The sequence below is a fragment of the Sarcophilus harrisii genome, chromosome 1, assembly GCF_902635505.1.
Source record: "Sarcophilus harrisii chromosome 1, mSarHar1.11, whole genome shotgun sequence".
Classification (NCBI taxonomy): domain Eukaryota; kingdom Metazoa; phylum Chordata; class Mammalia; order Dasyuromorphia; family Dasyuridae; genus Sarcophilus; species Sarcophilus harrisii.
The window spans coordinates 137,675,310-137,701,435 of NC_045426.1; the positions used below are offsets into that span (position 1 = coordinate 137,675,310).

Genomic DNA, 26,126 nt, shown 5'->3' on the forward strand with positions numbered 1-26,126 from the left:
AGGTGGGGAGAGGGATACTAAAAAGGGAGGGCTGTGAGAAGCAAGTGGTGCTTGCAAGTTTAATACTGAGGAAGGGGATAAGGGAGAAGGAAAGGAGAAAAGCATAAGCAGGGTTTAACAAGATGGCAAGTAATACAGAATTGGTGAATTTAACCATAAATGTGAATGGGGTAAACTCCCCCATAAAGGGGAAGCAATTAGCAGACTGGATTAAAAGCCAGAGTCCTACAATATGTTGTTTACAGAAAACACACTTGAAGCAGGACAATACATACTGAGTAAAGGTAAAAGGTTGGAGCAGAATCTACTATGCCTCAGGTGAAGTAAAAAAAGCAGGGGTACCCATCCTTATCTCAGATCAAGTAAAAGCAAAAATTGATCTAATTAAAAGAGATAAAGAAGGGCACTATATCTTGCTAAAGGGTAGCATAGATAATGAAGCAATATCAATATTAAACATATATGCACCAAATGGTATAGCATCTAACTTCCTAAAGGAGAAGTTAAGAGAGTTGCAAGAAGAAATAGACAGCAAAACTAGAATAGTGGGAGATTTCAGCCTTGTACTCTCAGAATTAGATAAATCAAACCACAAAATAAATAAGAAAGAAGTCAAAGAGGTAAACAGAATACTAAAAAAGTTAGATGTGATAGATCTTTGGAAAAAACTAAATGGAGACAGAAAGGAGTACACTTTCCTCTCAGAAGTTCATGAAACCTATACAAAAATTGACCATATATTAGGACATAAAAACTCAAACTCACATGCAGTAAGGCAGAAATAATAAATGCATTCTTTTCAGACCATGATGCAATGAAAATTACATTCAATAAAAAGCCAGGGTGCTGGAATCCTAGTGTCAACTCAACTTGAAACAAGGTGAAAACTCAAGGGTGATGTCAGGGTCCTGGTGTTAACTCAATAGAGTTGATACAGTGCTTGTTGGTTCATACCTTAGAGCAAATCCTTGCAGGATGATGGGTTGCTAATACTGATAGATAATAATATCTGAATTCACATCTCCTTTGAAGTTCTTAGGGCCAGAGACTACTCTGGAAGATAACCCAGAATCCCATTCCCTCCAGAAGGAGAAGTTAACCTTTGGTGATCATATATATACAGGAAGCCCTTAGAGCTTGAAAGAATTTCTATGGAACATTGACTGGGGTCAGAGAGGAGCACTCTGGGAGGAAGCCCACAGGCCATATCCTTGAGGCAAGAGAGATTCATTGCATCTTCCAACTTGATGCTGGCTGGAGGCTGAAGAAAGCAGAGGCAGAAGCCAAGGACAAAGGTGAAAGAGCTCTTGGAACCAAGCAGAGAGATAGGCCTGAGCTAACCGGGCTATATTGAAGGACACAATAAAAGATCTGAACTTTTACCATCTGGCTGCAATTTTGGAGTAATTATTTACTTTCAGCTGAAACTAAGGCTGTTTCCAGAAAACCTCCCCACAAAACCTGCTTTCTCCCAGAGAGAACACTTATATTTTAAAGAAAAAACACCAACATTTTGGCACCCAATGTGGGGCCCACACCAGGGAAAAATACACCAAAAAATAATTGGAAATTAAATAATCTCATACTAAAGAATGATTGGGTGAAACATCAAATCATACACATAATAACTTCACCCAGGAAAATGACAATAATGAGGCGTCATACCAAAATGTGTGGGATGCAGCCAAAGTGGTAATAAGGAGAAATCATATCTCTAGAGGCCTACTTCCATAAAATAGAGAAAGAAAAGGTTAATGAATTAGGCTTGCACCTAAAAATGCTAGAAAAGGAACAAATTAAAAAACCCCAGTCAAACACTAAACTTGAAATAAAAGGAGATATCAATAAAATTGAAAGTAAAAAAAAAAAAAAAACTACTGAATTAATTAACAAAACTAAGAGTTGGTTCTATGAAAAAATAACAAAATAGACAAATCCTTAGCAAATCTGATTTAAAAAAGGAAAGACAAAATTCAATTTGTTAGTCTTAAAAATGAAAAGGGAGAACTTGCCACTAATGAAGAGGAAATTAGAGCAATAATTAGGAGTTACTTTGCCCAACTTTATGCCAATAAATTCAATAACTTAAATGAAATGGAAGGATGCCTTCAAAAATATAGCTTTCCCAGATTAACAGAGGAAGAAATAAATACACTTCTTCCCATTTTAGAAAAAGAAATAGAACAAGCTATTAATCAACTCCCTAAGAAAAAATTCCCAGGACCAGATGGATTTACATGTGAATTTTATCAAACATTTAAAGAACAATTAACTCCAATGCTATAGAAACTATTTGAAAAAATAGTGATTGAAGGAGTCCTACCAAATTCCTTTTATGACAGACATGGAATTATACCTAAACCAGGTAGATTGAAAATAGAGAAAGAAAATTAGAGACCTATCTCCCTAATGAATATCGATGCTAAAATCTTAAATAAAATATTAGCAAAAAGATTACAGAAAATCATCCCCAGAATAAAACACTATGACCAAGTAGGATTTATAACAGGAATGCAGGGCTGGTTCAATATTAGGAAAACTATTAGCATAACTGATTATATCAATAACCAATATAACAAAAACCATATGATCATCTCATAGATGTAGAAAAAGCATTTGATAAAATGAAACATCCACTTCTAATAAAAACATTTGAGAGGATAGGAATAAATGGACTTTTCCTTAAAATAGTCAGGAGCATATATTTAAAACCTTCAGTAAGCATCATATGTAATAGGGAAAAACTGGAATCTTTCCCAGTAAGATCAGAAGTGAAACAAAGTTGCCCACTATCATCATTATTATTCAGTATTGTATTAGAAACACCAGCCTTGGCAATAAGAGTCAAGAAAGAGATTAAAGGAATTAGGGTAGGTAATAAGGAAACCAAACTATCACTCTTTGAAGATGATATGATGGTATATTTAGAGAACCCTAGCGATTCTACTAAAACGGTTTTTATAAATAATTCATAACTTTAGCAAAATTGCAGGATACAAAATAAATCCACATAAATCCTCAGCATTTTTATACATCACCAACAAAATCCAACAGCAAGAAATACAAAGAGAAATTCCATTCAAAATAATTGTCAATAGCATAAAATATTTGGGAATCTATCTACCAAAGGAAAGTCAGGAATTACATGAGCAAAATTACAAAACACTTTCCACACAAATAAAGTCAGAATTAAATCATTGGAAAATATTAAGTGCTCTTGGATAGGTTGAGCAAATATAATAAAGATGACAATACTCCCTAAACTAATCTGTTTATTTAGTGCCATGCCAATCAGACTCCCAAGAAACTATTTTAATGACCTAGAAAAAATAACAACAAAATTCATATGGAAGAACAAAATGTCGAGAATTTCAAGGGAATTAATGAAAAAAAAAATCAAATGAAGGTGGCCTAGCTGTACCTGATCTAAAACTATATTATAAAGCAGCAGTCACCAAAATCATTTGATATTGGCTAGGAAATAGATTAGTTGATCAGTGGAATAGCTTAGGTTCAAAAGACAAAATAGTCAATAACTATAGAAATCTAGTGTTTGACAAACCCAAAGATCCCAACTTTTGGGATAAGAATACATTATTTAATAAAAACTGCTAGAAAACTGGAAATTAGTATGGCAGAAATTAGGCATGAACCCACACTTAACACCATATACCAAGATAAGATCAAAATGGGTCCATGATTTAGACATAAAGAATGAGATCATAAATAAATTAGAGAAACATAGGATAGTTTACCTCTCAGAGTTGTGGAGGAGGAAGGAATTTGTGACCGAAGAAGAACTAGAGATCATTTTTTATCACAAAAGAGAAAATTTTGATTACATCAAATTAAAAAGCCTTTGAACAAACAAAACTAAGGCAAAAAAAAATTAGAATGGAAGCAACAAACTGGGAAAACATTTTTACAGTTAAAGGTTCTGATAAAGGTCTCATTTCCAAAATATATAGAGAATTGACTCTAATTTATAAGAAATCAAGCCATTCGACATTGATGCATTGTTGGTGGAGTTGTGAACGTATCCAACCATTTTGGAGAGTAGTTTGGAACTATGCTCAAAAAGTTATCAAACTGTGCATACCCTTTGATCCAGCAGTGTTACTACTGGGATTATATCCCAAAGAGATTATAAAGAAGGGAAAGGGACCTGTATGTGCACGAATGTTTGTGGCAGCCCTTTTTGTAGTGGCTAAAAACTGGAAACTGAATGGATGTCCATCAGTTGGAGAATGGTTGAATAAATTGTGGTATATGAAAATTATGGAATATTACTGTTCTGTAAGAAATGACCAACAGGATAATTTCAGAAAGGCCTGGAGAGACTTACATGAACTGATGCTGAGTGAAATGAGCAGGACCAGGAGATCATTATATACTTCAACAACAATACTATATGATGACCAGTTCTGATGGACCAGGCCATCCTCAGCAACGAGATCAACCAAATCATTTCTAATGGAGCAGTAATGAACTGAACTAGCTATGCCCAGAAAAAGAACTCTGGGAGATGACTAAAAACCATTACATTGAATTCCCAATCCCTATATTTATGCACACCTGCATTTTTGATTTCCTTCACAAGCTAATTGTACAATATTTCAGAGTCTGATTCTTTTTCTACAGCAAAATAACGTTTTGGTCAGGTATACTTATTGTGTATCTAATTTATATTTTAATATATTTAACATCTCCTGGTCATCCTGCCATCTAGGGGAGGGGGTGGGGGTGGTAAGAGGTGAAAAATTGGAACAAGAGGTTTGGCAATTGTTAATGCTGTAAAGTTACCCATGTATATATCCTGTAAATAAAAGGCTATTAAATAAAAAAAAAATTAAAAAAAAGAAAGAAATCAAGCCATTCTCCAGTTGATAAATGGTCAAAGGATATGAATAGACAATTTTCAGATAATGAAATTGAAACTATTTTCACTCATATTATGCAAGAGTGTTCCAAATCACTATTGATCAGAGAAATGCAAATTAAGGCAACTCTGAGATACTACTACACACCTGTAAGATTGGCTAAGATGATAGGAAAAACTAATGATGAATGTTGGAGGGGATGCGGGAAAACTGGGACATTGATGCATTGTTGGTGGAGTTGTGAACGAATCCAACCATTCTGGAGAGCAATCTGGAATTATGCCCAAAAAGTTATCAAACTGTGCATACCCTTTGATCCAGCAGTGCTACTACTGGGCTTATATTCCAAAGAAATGCTAAAGAAGGGAAAGGGACCTGTATGTGCTAAAATGTTTGTAGCAGCCCTTTTGGTAGCAACTAGAAACTGGAAAATGAATGGATGCCCATCAATTGGAGAATGGTTGGGTAAATTGTGGTACATGAATGTTATGGAATATTATTGCTCTGTAAGAAATGACCAGCAGGATGAATACAGAGAGGCTTGGAGAGACTTGCATAAACTGATGCTGAGTGAAATGAGCAGAACTAGGAGATCATTATATACTTCAACAACGATACTACATGAGGATGTATTCTGATGCAAGTGGATATCTTTGACAAAGAGAAGATCTCAGTTCCAATTGATCAATGATGGACAGAAGCAGCTACACCCAGAGAAAGAACACTGGAAAATGAGTGTAAACTGTTTGCATTTTTGTTTTTCTTCCCAGGTTATTTTTACCTTCTGAATCTAATTCTCCCTGTGCACCAAGAGAACTGTTCGGCTCTGCACACATATATTGTATCTAGGATATACTATAACATATTTAACATGTATAAGACTGCTTGCCATCTAGGAGAGGAGGTGGAGGGAAGGAAGGGAAAAGTCAGAAGAGGAGTGGAAGGGATAATGTTGTAAAAAATTACCCAAGTATATGTTCTGTCAATAAAATGTTATAATAAAAAAAGTGAAAGTTAAATTCTTTGAGACCAGGTGTTTGAAGTAAATTCTTTCATCATTTTTTTTTCCTTTTTTCTTTCAATGTGTGACATAATCAATTCAGGTGATAGATTTTGAACTGAAAAGACCTTCAAATTTATTGGCTTCAACTCTCATTTTACAGATAAGCAAAATGAGACTCTAAAAAGCTTTCATTTGTCCAAAATCACAGAGGTAAGCTTCATGACTAAACCAGATCTTCTGACTCTAAATACAGTGCTATTTTCACTTTATCAGGCTTCTCATTATTAACTATACTGATGACACCATCTATTTCTGTAGGTTCACATATCTTTACTCTTTTATTTTATTAATAGATGAATATTTTAAGGCTTATCTGTTTCTATGTTAAGCAAAATAAGAATTATGACAATTCTATTTACCACTCACTTCCTAGCATGTCATAACTACATGACCCTGGGCAAGAAATTTAACTTCTCTCAGCCTCAGTTTCTTTATCTCTAAAAGAGGGATAATTGCTAAAGCAATTACTTCCCAGAATTACTGTAAGGATTGAAAAGTTAAAGTATGGGAAGGCAATTTTGAACTCTAAAAATGAGCTATATAAATGTCATATAACTGATAATTATAACTTTTAAGTTTTCTCATTTCAAACCTTAGTTATTTTTTTGGTAATGTGGGAAACATAATCACTGACACACACCAAACTGTTTTATGATTAATCATACTTTTAGTTCTTATTAACCTTCTCAAAAAAACTACATTCTGATCTTTCTAATTCTTTACATTCTCCTCATTTTTTGAACTTCACTTTGACAAAAATGTGCCAAAAGCTTGAGTGTATATCTGTGTGTGTGTGTGTGTGTGTGTGTGTGTGTGCATGTGTGTGTAATTCAAGAGGGAAGGAAGTTATACAGTATAGATCAGACAGGAGATATATATATGATATGTGTAATGGCTCATTCTCTAATGACTAATTGTCTGAAACAAGACCAATGTAGATATCTCTGAGAGAAGAAGTAAAATTTTCTTAGTTACAATGAGAATTACAATTTTTAGAAGAAGGAATGAAAGTCCAAACATAGACAACAAAAATGGATTGATTAATGTCTTATTGGTTAACATACACATCTCCAAGGTTCTGCATGTTTATATTCTTTGAAATTCTATCTTTCTTCCCAATAGCTATATCCAGATGTTTTTTTTTTTTTTTTTCTGGAGCTTAGTAACATATAACCACTTCTGTTATGTTTCTTTAATTCAAATTCAGCAGCTGCTAATACACCTTTTTTTTGTTAATATAAGTCTTCTTAGATCATGTAATTAGTATCACCAGCTACAGAATTATTATCCTGTTTGTATAAGTGCTATTTACCTACCACTCCAGCAGCATTTAAAACTTCTTGTTTCTGTAGATATTAGTCACTATTTAAAACAAAAGAATACCCATATATATTTACCTTGAATTCAGTTTGGGAAATAGTTGGCAACTTGGTATTTAGACCTTTGCATTTACCAAGAGAAAACCAACAGTAACTGGTTTTCTTTTTTCTCCTTAAATATAAGTGAATGGGGGGGGGGGAGAGACTATTTTTTACACTTGTGATTTGTTGTGTTTTTTGTTGTTTTAATGGATAATATTTTTCATCAATCAGTTTCATCAATCAATCAAAGATATGTGAACCTACAATTTCATCAATCAATCAGCTAAGCCATTATGTTGGTTAATTACAATGATTGCTTAGATAATAGTTTATTAACAAGTCAACATTTTTTTTTAAATTGCCATGTAGTTGTCCCCTTTCATTGCTCTAAACTTCTGTAAGTTGGGCTGACCACCATAAGTAAATAATATTACATTCTAGGTGATATTGGATGGAATGATTAATGTAAAATTCACTTTTTCAAAGCTTCCATGTTCCTTGGATGTTCTACAAATTGAATGTCTGATTTCATATTTGTATGAAAAATAAAATATAGAAAAGTTAACACAGTTATATATCTGACTTTTAAATTCTATTTCATTTCAATGTTATAAAAATAATCAGTATGGTCATAAACACTTAATGACATCATTACTGGTAAGTATTATTTTCATGAAATTATATAAAGTCTTTGACTTTATATAAAAGTTATATAAGTCTTTGAAGATTTCAGCTTAATTGCTCTTTTTGCACAGTTGAATTCTTCTTTTTTCTAAACCAACAAGTAGAGATCTTGTTGTAATAGCATGCTTTAAATTATTTTTCCAGTGGAATGTTTTAACACTTTACAATGTCAGATCCCAATTGTACTTTTCTGTCCTCTTTGCCAAAGTTTAAATATTTATTTGCTTATTTGTCATTTTTATAATGATATCAATAAATCTGTCAATATAAATAAATGATATCAATAAATAAATCAATAAATCTTGCCCCTCAGGCACAAATTCTATTCTTTTAACTAGACTACAATATATTTAGTAGAAAACAACAGGCAACACAGCACTAAATAATATTTTTACAATAAAAACAATAATGCCGGAGAATGTATATGTACTATTTCTCTATCGATTTCCAAAGACAGGAAAGAAGTGAAGTCATGATATGGGAACTTTTCTTAAATGGAGATTCAGGGGGCAGCTAGATGGTTCAGTGGATGGAACATCAGCTCTGAAGTCAGGAGGACCCGAGTTTAAATTTGGCCTCAGACACTTAACACTTCCTATCTGTGTGGCAGATAGGCACTTAACCCAATTGCCTCAGCAAAAAAAAAAAAAAAAAAAAAAAACAGAGAGAGAGAGAGAGAGAGAGAGAGAGAGAGAGAGAGAGAGAGAGAGAGAGAGATTCAGAAAGAAGCTGACAAGTCAGAGAAAGGGTAAGAGAAAACTTCTAGTAAAAGGAAATTGACAGAACAGAGTAAATATCCAAGACAAGAAAAGGAAGGGATAACAAATAAATACATGAACCAAGACAAAAGAAATGTTCAAAGATCTGAGGAAAGAAGGTCTTGGATGCTCTTTCTATTGAGGATTGATGGGAATACATAGCAAAGAATTATAAGGAAAAAGGAGGCATGAATGAGCTATGATCTAAACTAGTAGAGAGAATTCCCACACCAATGAACTCTTAATGAAAACTGTCTGCTTTGGTATGTAGTAAAAGCTCCCTTTAACATTTGGGTTTGGTGATCCTTTTCAGAAGATTAAAAATATTCAGTATAATTTAAAGTCAACCATTAAGGAACTATTGGCAGGTGAATAATAACAGTATTAGTAATTTAAAAAGATATGTTTCTAGTCTTTATATTACAAAATACTTTATGCATTTATTTTACTTGTTCCTCATAACATAACTGAAAAGGTAGATTAAAGCAGGTATTTTTGTCCCCATTTTACAGATAAGGAAACTGATAGAGAAGTTAAATGATGTGTTCAGCATTGTAGATTGGTAGAAAGAATTTTGGATGTGGAATATGGAGAAATAAGGGTTTGTTTGACTGCCTTTCTAAGCATTAGCATCTTCTATAAAATGAGATATTAATACTTATATAATCTAAGAAGGTTATAATAAGTATCACTACATATGTATGTGCATACACATGCAAGTAGTATATACCTATACATATACACTGTATGTGTGTATATTATTTTGTAAATTCTAAACTGGCATACACACACACACACATATACACACACATATGTATGTGCCAGATTTTATTAATAGCAAGTGACACACCTAGTCTTCTGATATCAGCAAGTCTATCAAGTCCTATATTTCCTGGCCCTGATTTTTTCTTCAACTCATAGTTTCTACTAGTAATTCAGTTCATCTTTATCTGGACCATGGGAACATTTATTGGACACATTTTATTCAGCAAATTCCATTCTATATACAAGGAAACTGATAAATACACTAGATGTTTGATGGCTACTAACCATCATTCCGTCAACATAGTCAGAGAAAAACTGATAGAAAATAAACTAGAATGTGGCTGCTCTGTCTACTCAGTATTTTTTCCCTAATTCCTTTCATTTTAAGTTAAATAGTATTTGGGCAAAATGCATATGACTTTTTTCAGTAAAATATTGAAATATTTAACAAAAATAAATTTTAGGTGAATTATAAGGCAAGGAGGGATCTAAAAACAGTAATTCAAACTATCTCTTTCTATGTGGGCAAAGGATGAAGCTATATTATTTCAGAAAAAGTAGAAACTACCCATGTCTTTAAAATAGAAAATTGCATAAACTCTACTTTCAATCATAATTAAATTCTAAATTGCTGATACTCTATGTTAGTTCTCAGGAAGATGCTTTAAAATCAATTCTTATTCCTATTGATGTGTAATTTATTGATTTCAGATGATATTAAATAATTTGTGTAAATATAATTCACTATTAGGATAATTTTGGTCCATTTTGTACATTATTGACTTTGTTCCATTTTCTTACGACAAATATAATGGAAATTAAGTTGAAATCAGTTACTAAGTATTTTACCAAATACACTGACTTTTCTCCTCAACAAGTCAACAAACATACATAGCCACAGAGTTAAGATAGTGTTTTTTACCTTATAAAGATGCAAAAATATTTTATTCTCCTCTTGCTCAAATTCAATTGTCAAATATTTATAAAACAATTACTATATGCAAGCCATTTAATTAATCACTTGGTTTGCAAAGATTACAATGAAGCATACCCTTACCTTGAGTTATTTATATTCTACAGGAACAGACTAAATTAATGTATTTAAATAATTTACCCTAATTCTCCATTTTCAAATGTGCATTAATATATATCTAACAAACATTAAGTGTCAAAATAAGCTCAGTTAAATTGTATTTTTTGGTGTTCTAAAAATAAGAAAAAATATATGTAGCTATGTGTATGTGTGTATATAGATACATTATATGTATCTATATACATATATATGTATCTATGCATATAGATACATATATATTCATACCTATATATGTATGCATATATATACACATCTATGAATGTATATATACACTATATGCCTAGAACATATATATGTATACATATTTTATTATAGTTTGTTTTATTACAAACTTACAATAAATATTGTGCACATGGAAATATTTCTGATCCAATAAGATAGAGAGAAAATTTCAACTTTAAAAGTTGAATCTCTTTCAATGATTTTCAATTAAATCTTCATGCATAAATTAAGATTAATTTTCATATAAAAAGTAATTCTCGGATAGATTCAAGATCAGATTTTATTAATTCAGTCTTCAGTTAGCTATAGAAATATCTCATATAAGGGACTGGTCTGATGATTTTATTGCTATATGGAACTTCTGATAGGAGAAACACCCTTTATCAACGTAGATAAACATCTTCTCTGTAACTTATTGTTTTATAGAATTGCTAAGAATGCTGAGAGTTTAAGTAATTTGCATAAGATTACATACTAGGATATGGCAGCACACATTGGACTCAGGTTTTCCTCATTTAAAGGTAAACTATCCTCATACCATATTTTATATCACTGAAGATGTCATTAAAATGAAGATGTATTATTGAAAGAAGAAACCAGCCATATGGCAGATTAGATAACAAATATGCATTTCCAATAAAGAAAATCTGGATTAAGAACTCTTCACAGACAGTAATTTTGTGATCCTGTGCAAGTCACTTAACAGCACAAAGTCTCATTTTTCTTATCAATAAAATAGGAATAAGGTTAATATCTTACTTCCATGGAGTGTTTATGAATCAAATCAAATAAAATGTGTAATGTGATTTTTAAACCTTAAAGTGCTATGTAAACATTAGTTATTAATAATAAGTAAAAATTATAGTTTATAAGATTGTATCAAAATCCACAGGGCCACTGAAGGCAAACTTCCCTAATATTCTTGCAGACACCTAGTATAATGATTCATGAATCATTATTTTCAATAAACAGTATTATAATCATCATAATACAACACGTGCAAATATATTATTGTTGGAATATTTTAAAGCTATTCAAACTTAAAATATTTTAATGTATCACAAAACATCCATAGATATACAAACATAATTATATATTCAACTGTAGGAAAATTTCATGCTCAAACAAAGCACAAACAGTTAATTTTCCTCTTCACACTTTAAGATTTAAATATGGAATAAATATATTTAGGCATTTTAAAGGTTTTCAAAAATGAAATGCCAGAACTTTGTCTTTAACTTGTGAAATTAAGATTCTCAAATCAAGTTTACTTGAGATAAAATTGTTATATGTGCTATTTTAGGAAGAGCAAATCAATATATATCTAGTCTGTTAAATTGTTCATTTTAGTTATTCTAAGCTAGTAAGTATATAATGAAGATTTTTGAAAAGAAAAAAAAAATACAATTACTATGTCAAAGTCAAAGCAAATGCCTTTATGCATTATTCCATTTTCTATAAAGTGACATATAGATAAAGAAAATAAATTTTTAAAATCAATTGGACAAAAAAAATTATTTAGATGGTAATGGAATGAGAGTTTGAAACAAAGCAGGCATACTTTTAAAGTTAAAAAAAGGAAATCCTTTGATGTATGTGTGTCCAGAAACAGAAGATATATTAACATTTGGGCTGTGTATATGAAATTTCAAAAATATTTCATTCAAGTTATAAATATTGTAATATTCCTATATAATTATAATTAATGTTCCTTTTTTAAAAAATAAAATTTGATTAAAGAATCCTATATTTGAGGTTTATTATCTATTAAAATGTTACATGACTTTGAATTAAAATGCATTAGTATTTTGGAATATATTAGTCCAGGTATATCCAAATATGAAAATATGGACAATTATATATTTGTCTCCCTAGAGACAAATTCTTTATTGACATAAAGAAAAAAATTAGATGTAATAAAAAAAGAGTGATATCAGATCCATATACCAAATTAAATTTGTTCTAAATATACTCAAACAGGAAATATATGATTCTCAATTAAAGAGCATCTGATTTTGGTTTTTGTTTTTTCTTTTCTAAAGCATTCAAATAAACATTTGAAAAACATAAATAAAAATACACAGTACTTACAACCATCTTATTTAGAGACACCCAGCAATCTGAGGGGAAGTCTTGTAGTAAAGGTACTAAGAACTGAAGACAGCCATCCCAATGGCAAAGGAGAAGCATCATTCCAATGAGGTTAAATATCCTCACCACCGCACTGGCTAGATCATACGTCATATGGAAAATCTGTCGACCAAAGTTTAAAATCAATTCACTTAAGCAATCATTTTTGTGTAAGAACACTATCAAGTACAATTGATAGAGAATTTTTCTAAATATAAGTTATTGATTAATGTTAAAATTGTAAGGACATCTACGAATATTTTATATAGATTTATTATTTGTCTCCACAGTCAAGACAATATTGAATTATATATTTTATATATTATATATAGTAAACATATAGTAAAATACTATATTATATATAGTAAAAATATGTATATCTATGTATTATTTATATGTGTGCATGTGTGTATACACACACACATTGTCTGCAGTCACTTCATTTCCCAGAAATCTTTTATATAAGAGCTTCCCAAAATGAGCAAAACTAACACATTTGAATATAGCTTCATTCTGTCTCTCCTCACTTTACTGGTTATATACAACTGTGTAATGGAAAAGCCCAAAGATAGAAAGTTGTGAGGAAAAGCAGTGAATAAAGTATACAACAAATAATCATGTCCTCAATAGATTAATAACTTGCATAATATACAGCAGTTTAAAATTTGCAAAGCCCTTAACATATCCTATCTCATTTAATAAACAAAATAACACTCCAGAGCTAAATGCCATTATTATTTTCATTTTACAATTGAAAAAATGAGACAAGAAATTAAGTGGCTTGGTAGGTCTACACAGCTGGTAAATATCTGAGGCAGAATTAAATTTCGATTTTTCTAAACTCCAGTTTCTGCCCTCTCTTGCATCACCTAGTGACCCATTAAGAATTGACAAGTCTATAGTTATAGTCATAATTTAATAACTTCCTGTTGACCTATTGTTGATTAATTTGAAATAATGATCAGGGTAAGTGTTAAAAGTGTTAAGATATAGATCAGCCAAATAATATTTTTGGGCAGTAAGTGGCGCACTGGATAGAGCACTGGGCTTGGACTCAGTTCATCTAAATGAATTCAAATCCAGCCTCAGACACTGTGATCCTCAGCAAATCACTTCAACCCTATTAGCTTCAGTTTCTGTATCTGTAAAATGAAGAAAATGGCAAACCACTTTAGTATCTCTTCCAAAAAAAAACCCAAGTGGACTCATGAAGAATCAGGCAAGGCAAAAATAAAAACAATTCTTTTTAATAAATACAAAAAGTTAAATAATAGTTTAAAATTGATGAGTTTTGCATGTGAAATATCCTTTAAACATCCCAACAGCCCTGTCACTTTCCTGTGATTATCGCTTTTAGTTTGCAGATGAGCAAAACTCTAACCCAGAGGGGTTAAAGCTTGATTCCATTTCCTCTGCTACTAAATTTAATTTCTTTTGAGACTACTACACTGCCTTCTTTAATCTCACATAGCAAACAGCATGGAATATGCAATAAGTGAAATAGTTCCACATAGTGCAAAGATTTTTATTGAAATATAAATACCCTAACAAGTTAGAATAATGAAGCTTCCTAAACTATTTTGTTTTCTTAAAATTATAAAAGTATACAATCATGGCATGTAAAACAAATTGTAAGGTTTATTTTTATAAAAAAAAAACTTACTTTATAACACAAATATAATTTATTTATTTATAATTATTGTTCCTATAATTTAACATATTTAACATGTATCTGACTACCTGCCATCTGGGGAGGGGTGGGGGGAAGGAGGGGAAAATTTGAAACAACAGGTTTTGCAAGGATCAATGTTGAAAAAATTACCCATGCATATGTTTTGTAAATAAAAAATATATAATAATAATAAACGAAAAAGAATATAATTAGTGTTCCCTTTTTGGGGAGAGGGGTGATTAAGATAAAAAATTCAGGGATTAGGAAATTATTTGGATAAACTTTGACTCTCATCATTTCACAAGCAATAGCACTTCATCATGCATATTAGACTATGATGTAGCTGACATTCCTATAGCATCTATAAGGATTGCAAAGTGCTTTAGATTTTTCCTTATCATATTTGATTCTGAAAACAATCCTCCAATAAAGTCCTATAAACATTACTATTACCAATTTGCAGGTGTGGAAACTGAAGCTTAGGGAGGTTAAGTGATATGATATAATTTGAATTTCAGATATTTCCTGCCCCTGTTAGTTTTTATTTGTTTAGTTTTTACCCAATAAAAGGTTTCCTATCAGTGGAATATTAGAGCATCCATCTTCTTATGCCTACATCTTCCAAGACTAGAGCCTTTTTCTTTATATAGGTCAATAATGGGGCAAAAAAGGACAACTTCCAAAACTCTGACCAATCCTGCCTTAGTTCTGGAGATCCAAAGGATCTTATGAGGAAAAAGATACTCCCCTCTAGATTCCCATTAAATTGGGAGGGATGATAGTATCAGCTTAGTTTCAAAATCCAGGATGTTAACCATTAAACCAATGTTCCCAGACTAAGGGGACCCAATTTATGTCTTCTCATGAAATTTTCCTGAGGTTGCTTATTGAAATTTCCTTTTTATTTAAAGCGTCACGGGGCTCAGGTGCATTACTATATCCTAGAAATCATATAGCCACTGAGTAGTTATATAACCACTTGAATAGTTTCAACCTGGATCTGTGTCTGCTTCCTAAGATTTTCACAAGCATATTCACTATGTTCTAGACTCAGAAGATACAAATACAAAGAATGAAACAATCTCAATTTTGCTGAGATGAGTTTTGGATGGCATATAATATTTGTGGAGCCTAGAAAAAAATAGGTTGTTGATAGACAGTTAAGGGACTTGATTTAGACAGGAAGTAATGTTATGAAGCCACTAAAGTTACCTGAGTAAGACTGTAATTGTGGCTGATAGAGTATTTAAGGAAAATATTTTTTACAACAGAGTGAAGAATAGACTAAAATGGAGAGAAATTTGAGGAAAGAAAATAGAAGCTTGTTACAATATTCTAAGAGAGATTATGAGGGTTTAAACTAAAGTGGTACCTGTATGTGAGGAGAGAAGTGTTTGGAGATGAGATGGCATGAAGTTAGAAAGGGCAATATTTGATAACTGAATTCTTTTGCAGAGTAAGTAGGAGTTCTAAACCACACTTGCATTCCTCCATTTGCCTCAGCTTAGACCTTACTTCAATATAAGAAAAAACACAATATATCTGAATGTGATATTTAGAGTAATCTTAATTGAGACTACCAGCATTGTTTTAATGACATTCACTAGAACAAAAACGTGTCTTAAGGAGTGAAAAATCTTATTCAACTTGAGGATTAAAGGATCTTAGTAGTTTGTAAATATGATTACAAAATCTCCATCATATAATACTTGAGGTAATAAGAGGAAAAAAAATGGGCTGAGGATTTTAAGCCTGTCAAAACTTCTAGTAGGTGTAAGTAATCATAGAAATAAGTTATCTGGGTTCCATTTATTTTTATTATTTGTGTTAATAACTATATAATTTATTTTATTTAACACATTTATTTGAGATCTCTATCTGTCACTACAATAGTAGAGACCAACTGCCATAAATAGTTATTATCTATTTTTCTAGATATTTTTCTAGATATAGTATATGATATAGTACATTCAACATTTCTAAAATTTACTATTGTTTCAATGTTTCCATTAGACAGTATTCCCTTACTTGGAATGTAGCTGCAGCACAGTAGATGGAGGATTGGATACAAAATCAGAATGATCTGAGTTTGAATCCCCTTTCAAATACTTGCCAGCTGTGTGTACCTGTAATAAATATATTGAAGCCTCAATTTTTTAATCTGTAAAATGAAAGGGTTAAATCTGATACCTGGTAAACTCACTTCTAGCACTAAACCTATGATGGTGTTACCTTATTTAACCTACATTTCCATTGAAATCCTGCTGGTAAATTTTTGTGAGATTATTTTATTAAATTCAAATGAAAACATGCAAAGATAAAATTTCTCATGTCAACTTTTGGGAAGTAGTAAAAAAATTCAGATTGTAAATTTGAAATTATTTGTCATAACTGATTGAACTATCAATAGAAGTTGGTTTACCTCAGGTGTTTCTATTACAATATTATGAATATGACTTTGTTCCTTATATTTAATTTGCTGCTTACTAAGAACTTTCCTTCATGATAAATTTTCATATTTTATTACTTGTTGAAGATTAAAATATTATATAATTAAAATTAATAAAGTGTCCTAAGGTGCACATACATACACATAAAAACCAATGTAAGATAATTAGAAATAAATTTTAATTGGGTAAAATAATTTTTCTAAAGTAATGAAACTACTAATTTGCCAAAGATGGCATGCAGGAAAAAAGCTATATTTCATGATCTGGTGTATTTATGATTGCTTAAATAGCTCATGGAACTATTTACATTAAAATCTGTCATTATTATTATTGTTTCTAAGTAAATTCTAAAAAGAAATAAATTATTTTACTATACCATATTTTAAAATATTCTGATCACTCAGAGTACCAGATGAATGTCAATAATTTTATCTGGAGGAAATTACAGGGAAAATGAGATTAAACATAATAGTTATTAATTAAGTTACAAGGAGTAATATTGCTGGTTTGGGCAATGGTACATTTTGTTCAAAAATCTCAAAATGTAATAAAATAATTTTGCTACAAAATAACTAACTCTCCCCTTAACGTGGTGTTTTTCATTTTATTAGATATTGATTTTTTTAAAAGCAAGCTCTTATTTGACACACTAATTATAGTCAATGATAAAATTTCTCTCTTAAGTTGACATGTGCACATGGCTTTGAAACTCCCCTTAAAATTAGAGTGGGATTATAGATTTTTAAGACAACATCTACTTACTGTGACACTTAAGCACTTGCCAATGTCATATAACATCATGTACCAGAGTAACGATTTTGGTTTTTCAAAATCTATTTGTAATTTATTCTTTAAACTATAGGTTTGAAAGACCTAGCTTGTTGTCATGATGTACTAAAATCCAGTCTTTCTCCAACACTAATAGTGTTAGCAAACATAAGCAACACAATTTTTGAATATATTGAAAATGAACACATGCCTTATAAACACAAAGCAATCAATTAGCTGAAACCCTGAAGCCATTCCTCCTCAACTCAAGGCCAGACAATCATCAAAACCTTCCTGTTGATCTCACTTTCCTATCACAGCCCATCTTCCACAAATAAAGCAACTTAATAAATTCTAGTGGCTCCCCATTACCTCAGGATAATTCTGTTTGTTTTTTAAACGTTTTCACAACCCTTTTCTCTTGTTAATTTCCTTATTCTTCACTCCCCTCCTTCAATTCTATAATCCAGGGATACTAGCCAACTTACCCTTCCTTCCACAGGAACTCTTAACTCTGTATATTCTGGCAATTCCTTATCCCTCAAATGCTCTCCCTCCTAAATTTCATTAAAATTCAACTCAAAACTTTGGTTCTGTAAGAGGCTTTTACATATTGCTCCCATCTCTAGATCCTGACATCATTTTACCCTTCACTTTGAAAGTGTCATTGTTCAGCCATTTTTAAAATTGTGTCCAACTCTGCTTTTTGTGATCACATTTGGGTTTTTCTTAGCAAAGATAATGGAGTGGTTTGCCATTTCTTTCTCCAGCTCATTTTCCAGTTGATGAAAGTGAGGCAAACAAGGGTAAATGACTTGATCACAGGCTGAGTGGTCTGAATCAGGATTTGAACTAAAGAAGATGAGTTTTCCCAACACAAAGTCTGCCACTCTATTCACTGCACCATCTAGCTGCCCTTTATTTTGAGAGTGCCTTCCATTAAAAAAGACAGACAGATAAGAAATAATTTTATACTTTTGGGGGGGGTTATTATATCCAAAAATGTAAACTTCTTAAGGGAAGAGAGAGTATTTTTAAAATTCTTTGTATCCTCAGAACTTAGCACAGTGTCTAGAACAAAATCAGCCCTTACTAAAAGTTTATTGACTTACATTTTCGCAGTATGATCTTGTAAGAATGTGACTTAAGTATTTCTATCAGGTTCTTTCCTAAGATAAAAGTTTTGCTTTTCATCTGTGATGATGATGATGATGATTTTTAAAATTAAAGCTTTTTATCTTTCAAAACACATGCATAGACAATTCTTCAGCATTAGCCCTTACAAAACCTTGTGTTCCAATTTTCCCTCCCTTCCCCCATGCTCTCCCCTAGATGATAAGTTGTCCAATATATGTTAAACATGGTAGAAATATATGTTAAATCTAATTTATGCACTCATATTTATACAATTATTGTGCTGCACAAGAAAAATCAAATCAAACCAGTAAAAAAAATAAAAGAAGAAGAAGCAAAATAAAATCCAAGGAAGCAACAACAAAAAGTGTGAAAATGCTATGTGGGGGCCATCTTCAATTACCACAGTCCTCTCTTTGGCTATAGATGGCTCTCTTCATCACTGAACAATTGGAACTGGTTTGAATCATCTCATTGTTGAAGAGACCCATGTCTATCAGAATTGATCATCTTATAATCTTCTTGTTGCTGTGTATAATGATCTCCTGGTTCTGCTAATTTTACTTAGCATCAATTTAGATAAGTCTCTACAGGTATCTCTGAAATCATCCTGCTGGTAGTTTCTTAAAGAACAATAATATTACATAACATTCATATACCATAACTTATTCAGGCATCCTCCAATTGATGGGCATCCATTCAGTTTCCAGTTTTTTGCCACTACAAAAAGGGCTGCTTTTTTGCACGTATTTTTTGTACATGTAGATCCCTTTTCCTCCTTTAAGATCTCTGTAGGATATAAGCCCAGTAGAAATACTGCTGGATCAGGGTATGCATAGTTTGATAACTTTTTGAGCACAGCTCCAAATTGCTTTTCAGAATCATTGGATCCATTCACAGTTCCACCAGCAATGTGTTAGTGTCCCAGTTTTACCATAATCCCTCCAACATTTGTCATTATCTTTTCCTGTCACCTTAGCCAATATGAGAGGTGTGTAGTGATATCTCAGAGTTGTCTTAATTTGCATTTCTCTGATCAAAAGTGATTTAGAGCACCTTTTCATATGAAGATTGTCTGTTCATATTCTTTGACCATTTGTCAATTGGACAATGGCTTGAATTTCTATAAATTTTAGTCAATTCTCTATATATTTTAGAAATGAGGCCTTTTCCCACTCATTCTATTATTTTTATGCCACATATTGACAATTTCAATAACTATAGTGTTATCATTGATGTAGACCTGTGATTTCATCAGTACAAGAAAGTGCTCCACTGAATGATATCTGTAGCTTAGTGTTTTAATTAAAAAGTACTCTGTTAATCTTTGCAAAGAAAGAATTAGGGTGAAAACAATTGCATGAAAAGCTATTTGCATCACATAGGAGCAATAAAATAAAACTATACAAATGTCACATATTTTTAACGCCAGTGGCCAGTTTTGATATGTAATTGGTTTCCCGTTTTTACCCTCCCCACCTCAGTTCTCTTTTTATAATGTGTTCACCCATTTAGAAGTAAACATCTTGAGAGTAGGGATAGTCTTTTTTTCTTCCTATTTGTAGGTTTTGTACATTCTACTCAAAGATCAAATCTTTTAGTTCTATGTTACCATATGTCCTAAAACCAAACCAAGAAAGGCAATTTTGAACATGCTCAATAGAATGGCTCTTAAAGACCAATTCCATGTCAACTATATTTGAAAACTGACTACATTTCTATAAAATTTGACTTAGCAGTCTCACTACTAGACATATACTCCAAGAAATAAAATACAGAAACAAAAGTCAAAAGTTTAAATACTTAAATGTAGCTGTGAATAAATTGATTAGAAAATTCCCTTCCAAAAGTTACAATACCTTTTGTAGTAACAAAGCACTGTCACAACAAAATTGTTATTCATTGATTAAGGAATGTTTGAAAAATCATGGAATATGAATGAAGTACAATATCATCAATCAGCAATAAATTCTGAGGAACTTAGAAGAATGTGGAATTACATCTTAATAGATTTGGCTCACATTCTATCCTTTAAAGATCTGGTATCCTGACTCTTATTACCTAGTTATATGTCATCTTAAGATTTGATAAATTTGGCATATGTGCTTTTAGTATAGGGTCAAGCATAAGTCCCTTTCTTTTTAAATTAAAGCTTTTTATTTTCAAAATATATGCATGGATAATTTTTCAACAATGACCCTTGCAGGGACTTGTGTTCCAATTCCTTCCTCCCTTGAAGATGAAAATGAAGATGAAGGTGTAGAAATAATAAATGTTCCAGAGAAGAAATAAAGAAGCACTGCTTCATGGCAAAGGAGCTCCTTGACTAGACTACATTGTTAAATCAATTCATTGCTAACATAATTTGCTATAATTATTTTTTTTTTTTTGCTTAATTGCTATTGCTTTTGCTGTTTTCTTTTTGAACACAAGGAAAAATTCCATTATGGGTTAGGCATGGAAATGATTTTGAAGGGAAAAAAAAGTCCATCATTAAAATGTTATACACACACCCACACACACTCACTCACACACACACACGCGCACACACACACACACACACACACACACACACACAACTTATACATGGCTTCAATACATAATATTTTCTTTTGACAGGAATTATGACCTGGAGGAGAACATCTAGAAAGGCCTCTTAAAGGAGGTGGATCCCTTGAGCTGTTCAAGGAAGCTAGGCATTCTACTAATGAAAGGTGGAGGAAAAGCATTCTGGGCATGGAATATATAACTTATATGTAGGCGTGAGACAAGAGATACAGGGAATAGTAAGTAGGATATTTTGGATGGAACCAAAAAGTGTTAGTATATTAATAAGCTGGGAAGGCCTTTAAATGTCAGGCATAGGAGTATGCAAGTGTTTTAAAAGGCTAGAAAAAGGAGTGAAATTTCCTATACAGGAGAGAGACATGCTCAGATCCATATTATCGGGGTATCATTTTGGCATCTGTGTACAAAATAGAATGGAAAGGGAAGATCTTGAAGGCAGGAAGACCAATAAGGAAAGGTTTTCAATAGTCACAGAAAGAGGTAATGAGAATCTGAACAAATATGGAAATTGAGTGAATAAAAAGAAAGTAGATATTAGATATGTTGTATAGGTGGAATTTACAGAATTCAGCAACTGTTTGGACACAAGAAGCAAGGGAAAGTTATCAGGAAGGTTCAGGTCTACTGAATATCTAATAAGCTAAATCATCTGTACCTACCTAATCAATTTTCTTTTAGGATTATGCATACAAGCCATATAATGTAGTAAGTATATCTGTGGTAGTTTTCTGGTTTTCATTAGTTCCCTGAACTATTGAATTAATGAATGATTTCAGAATTTAAAAGAATTAATGTTAACTTCCCAACATACCCATTTTATTTTGAGGATAAGTTCACACAGTATGAGAATCAAGATCAATTTCTGTGACATAAAAATGTTTCTAAATATCTTCGTCACAAAAACAGTGTTCTTTCTTGTATTTCAATGAGGAAAGAGTGAGGTAATATAATGGAGATAACAAGAAGGAAGTTGATAATATTGTGCCACAGTTTCTTTTTATTGTTCTGCTTCAGTTTCCCTAAATTGTCCTGCCTCAGTTTCCTTAAATTGCCTTGGTTCCCCTTAATTGTTCTGCCTCAATCCCCCTGGTTACAACTCCCTTTCCTGTTCATTAGGACTGAGATAATTAGGGCTGTGGAGATCTGGCCACTTTGGCATTACAAGAGTCATAAAACTCCATATATACTATCTCAGATACCTAATTGGCATCCTCTACCTCTATCTCTCCAGACTTCCTGTCTCTAACTGACCACCTCCTTCACTCTCAATTTGTCAGAATTTATAGTCTTCACCCCAACCTGTTATTACCAGATTGATAGTCTCTTCCTGGAAATTCCTGCTCAGCAGTACTGGGATTCCACCCCTTGCCTTTTCTTACTTTGATCACTAGAGCCCTATAAAAATCACTGGAATCTCACATTTGATGTTGAATTCTTTGAGACAAAAGTCCAATTTAGCCCTGGGGGCAAAATGCATTCTTCTCTGCCCTCAGACAATCTCTTTCTCTCTCAAAAATTCAAATAAAGTATTAAAACTCTCTAATCTTGCCTTAGTTTCTCTGGCATTACAATTATGTTTGACACAGGAAAATAAGCTTTGAATGTGGGAGGAACATCAGAGGCCAAAACATACAACCTTTTTTTGCTACTTAAAAAAATTGTGACTCAAGGTGACTTTTCCAAAATCATATAAGTAGTAAATGTCAAGGATAACACTTAGATTCCAGGTCCTTTGACGGTATGTTGGCATACTTCATACCATACTTCAGTTTTCAGTCACTTTTCAGTAGTGTTCAATTTTTTGTCACCTCATTTGGGGTTTTCTTGGCAAAGATACTGTAACTGTTTGCTGTTTCCTTCTCTAGTTCAATTTACAGATAAGGAAATTGAAGCAAACAGGCTTAAGCAATTTACTAAAGATAACACAGCTAGTAGATATATGAGGTCAGATGTGAACTCATGAAGAATGAGGCTTTCTGACTTCAGGCCTGATACTTTATCCACCTGACAACGTCGCTGCCTTTTAACATGACAAAGAGGATCATTAAGTAGGCAGTGGCTAAGCAAAAGTTTCTCTTCTAATAGTCATAAATGAAACAATCTAAGTCAGAACCCAAAATCCAACAGGTGAGAGATACAGGAGGTTAGGTAGAAAAGATAGTTTTAGATTCTCAGACTTTGGGAGGTTGGTGGAGAGGTTAAAAGATTTTCATATGGGGTTAGGAAATAACATACTAAGGATCTGGTGCTTTGAATAATGAACATTTCTTTCTTTCACAATTGTGTTCCTTGTTAATTTGCTAATCAAGACTCTCTGTTCCAGGGCGGGGGTGGGGGAAGAGTCTCTTTGTTGGGGTGGTGATGAATATCAAAACCAAAGCCCCAATTCCTAGCCCTTTTATATGTCAAAGCAAGAAATGTTTTTTTTTTTCATTCCACAGTTTTTATTCCTACTTTTAAAGTTCTCTATCTTTAAAGGAAACTGCCAGATTAAATAACTGCAAAATCAGGAAAGAAAGCTTATCCACCTTATGGTGTATAATTAATGTTTACTAAACAATTTGAAAAATCCCCTGAATTAGGGAACTAGACATTCTAAGCGGGAAATTTTCCAATATATTGATTTGAACACAGTATGTTTGAAGTGCCTCTCTTAGGATGTTTTCAATTTCACAGTTTGCCAAATGAAAGAAAATAGACATTGCTATTTTATCTTTAACTACTTTTATGAATTTACATAAACAATACAAGCAAGATAGTGATTGGTCCCAAGAAATTATGTCCCTGTTAGAAGGCTTGTGCGCATGTTTTAAAAATCAAATAAATAATGATTCAAATTAGAGACATTAGCACTGACTAGGATTTAAGACTGGGGTCTCTAGAAAGGTTTCTCAGGGATCTAGTGTCTAAAGACCCTCTAGTTCAGAACTATGATCCTACAAACCACTGATCTCAAGGACCTGACATTTTTTTACCAAGGTACCATCCCTGCCACCTCAGGTATAGAAGTACCAGCCTTTGGGCAGCAGGTAAGAATGGACATGTATTGGTGTGTGGATAGCTATGTCTATCTATGTCTTTCTATCTGTCAATCAACCTTATCTATCAAAGGTCATAAACCTTTTTTTTAATTTTAAAGCTTTTTATCTTCAAAACACATGCATGAATAATTTGTCAACATTGATCCTTGCATAGCCTTGTGTTTCAGATTTTCTACCCTTCCCCCATCCCCTCTCCTAGATGGCAAGTGATCCAATAAATGTTACACACATTAAAATACATGTTAAATCCAATATTTGTGAACATATTTATACAATTTATACAATTCTCTTGCTGCACAATAAAAATAAGATAAAAAAGGAAAGTAAATGAGTAAGAAAACAGAATGCAGATGAACAACAACAAAAAGAATAAGAATGTTATGTTGTGATCCACATTCAGTTCCCACAGTCCTCTTTCTGTGTGTAGATGGCTCTCTTCATCACAAGATAACTGAAACTGTCATCAGTCATCTCATTGTTGGAAAGAGTCATGTTCATCAGAATTGATTATCGTATAATATTGATTTTGCTGTATATATTGATCTCCTGATTCTGCTCATTTCATTTAGCTTCTGTTCATGCAAATCTCTCCTGGCCTCTCTAAAATCATTCTCCTGACCATTTCTTATAGAACAATAATATTCCATAACATTCATATAGCACAACTTATTCAGCTATTCTGCAACTGATAGGCAACCACTTAGTTTCCAGTTTCTTGCCATTTATGGAATCCACAAACTTTTTTTTGCATATATGGGTCCTTTTCCTTGATTTCTTTGGGATATAGGCCTAATAGAAACACTGCTAGATCAAAGTGTATACACAGTGGATAACTTTTTGAACATAGTTCCAAATTGCTTTCCAGAATGGCTGGATCTGTTCACAGTTCCACCAACAATGTATTAGTGTTCCAGTTTTCCCACATCCCTCCAATATTCGTCATTATCTTTTCCCATCATCTTAGTCAATCTGAGAGGTGTGTAGTATATCTCAGAGTTGTCTTTGATATTTGCATTTATCAATAGTGATTTATTATCAATAGTGATTTAGATAACCTCATATGATTAGAAATGCTTTTAATTTCTTCATCTAAAAATTGTCTGTTCATATCATTTGACCATTTATCAACTGAAGAATGGTTTGAACCATTATAAATTTGAATCAGTTCTCTATATATTTTAGAAATGAGACCTTTATCAGAACCCTTAAATGTAAAAAAAAAATTTCTCAATTTATTGCTTCCCTTCTTATCTTTTTTGCATTAGTTGTGTTTGTACAAAAACTTTTTAAGTTAATATGATCAAAATTATCTATTTTGTGATCAATAATGATCTCTAGTTCTTCTTTGGACACAAATTCCTTCTTTCTCCACAGATCTGAGAGGTAAACTATCCTATGTTCTTCTAATTTGCTTATAATATCACTCTTTATGTCTAAATCATGAACCCATTTTAACCTTATTTTGGTATGTGGTATTAGGTATAGCTCAAGCCCTAATTTCTTCCACAATACTTTCCAATTTTCCCAATAGCTTTTG

At 32.2% G+C, this 26,126-nt stretch overlaps 1 protein-coding gene across 2 annotated transcripts in view; it reads right to left on the reverse strand.

Annotated features, from left to right (window-relative positions):
- HCN1 (hyperpolarization activated cyclic nucleotide gated potassium channel 1) overlaps positions 1-26,126 on the reverse strand; it is a 614,406-nt gene that overhangs the window by 285,683 nt on the left and 302,597 nt on the right. For both annotated transcript variants that reach the window (XM_031964829.1, XM_031964838.1), the window contains exon 3: positions 12,918-13,079. In XM_031964829.1, the coding sequence (XP_031820689.1) occupies positions 12,918-13,079 (162 nt within the window). The remainder of the gene's footprint in view (positions 1-12,917; positions 13,080-26,126) is intronic.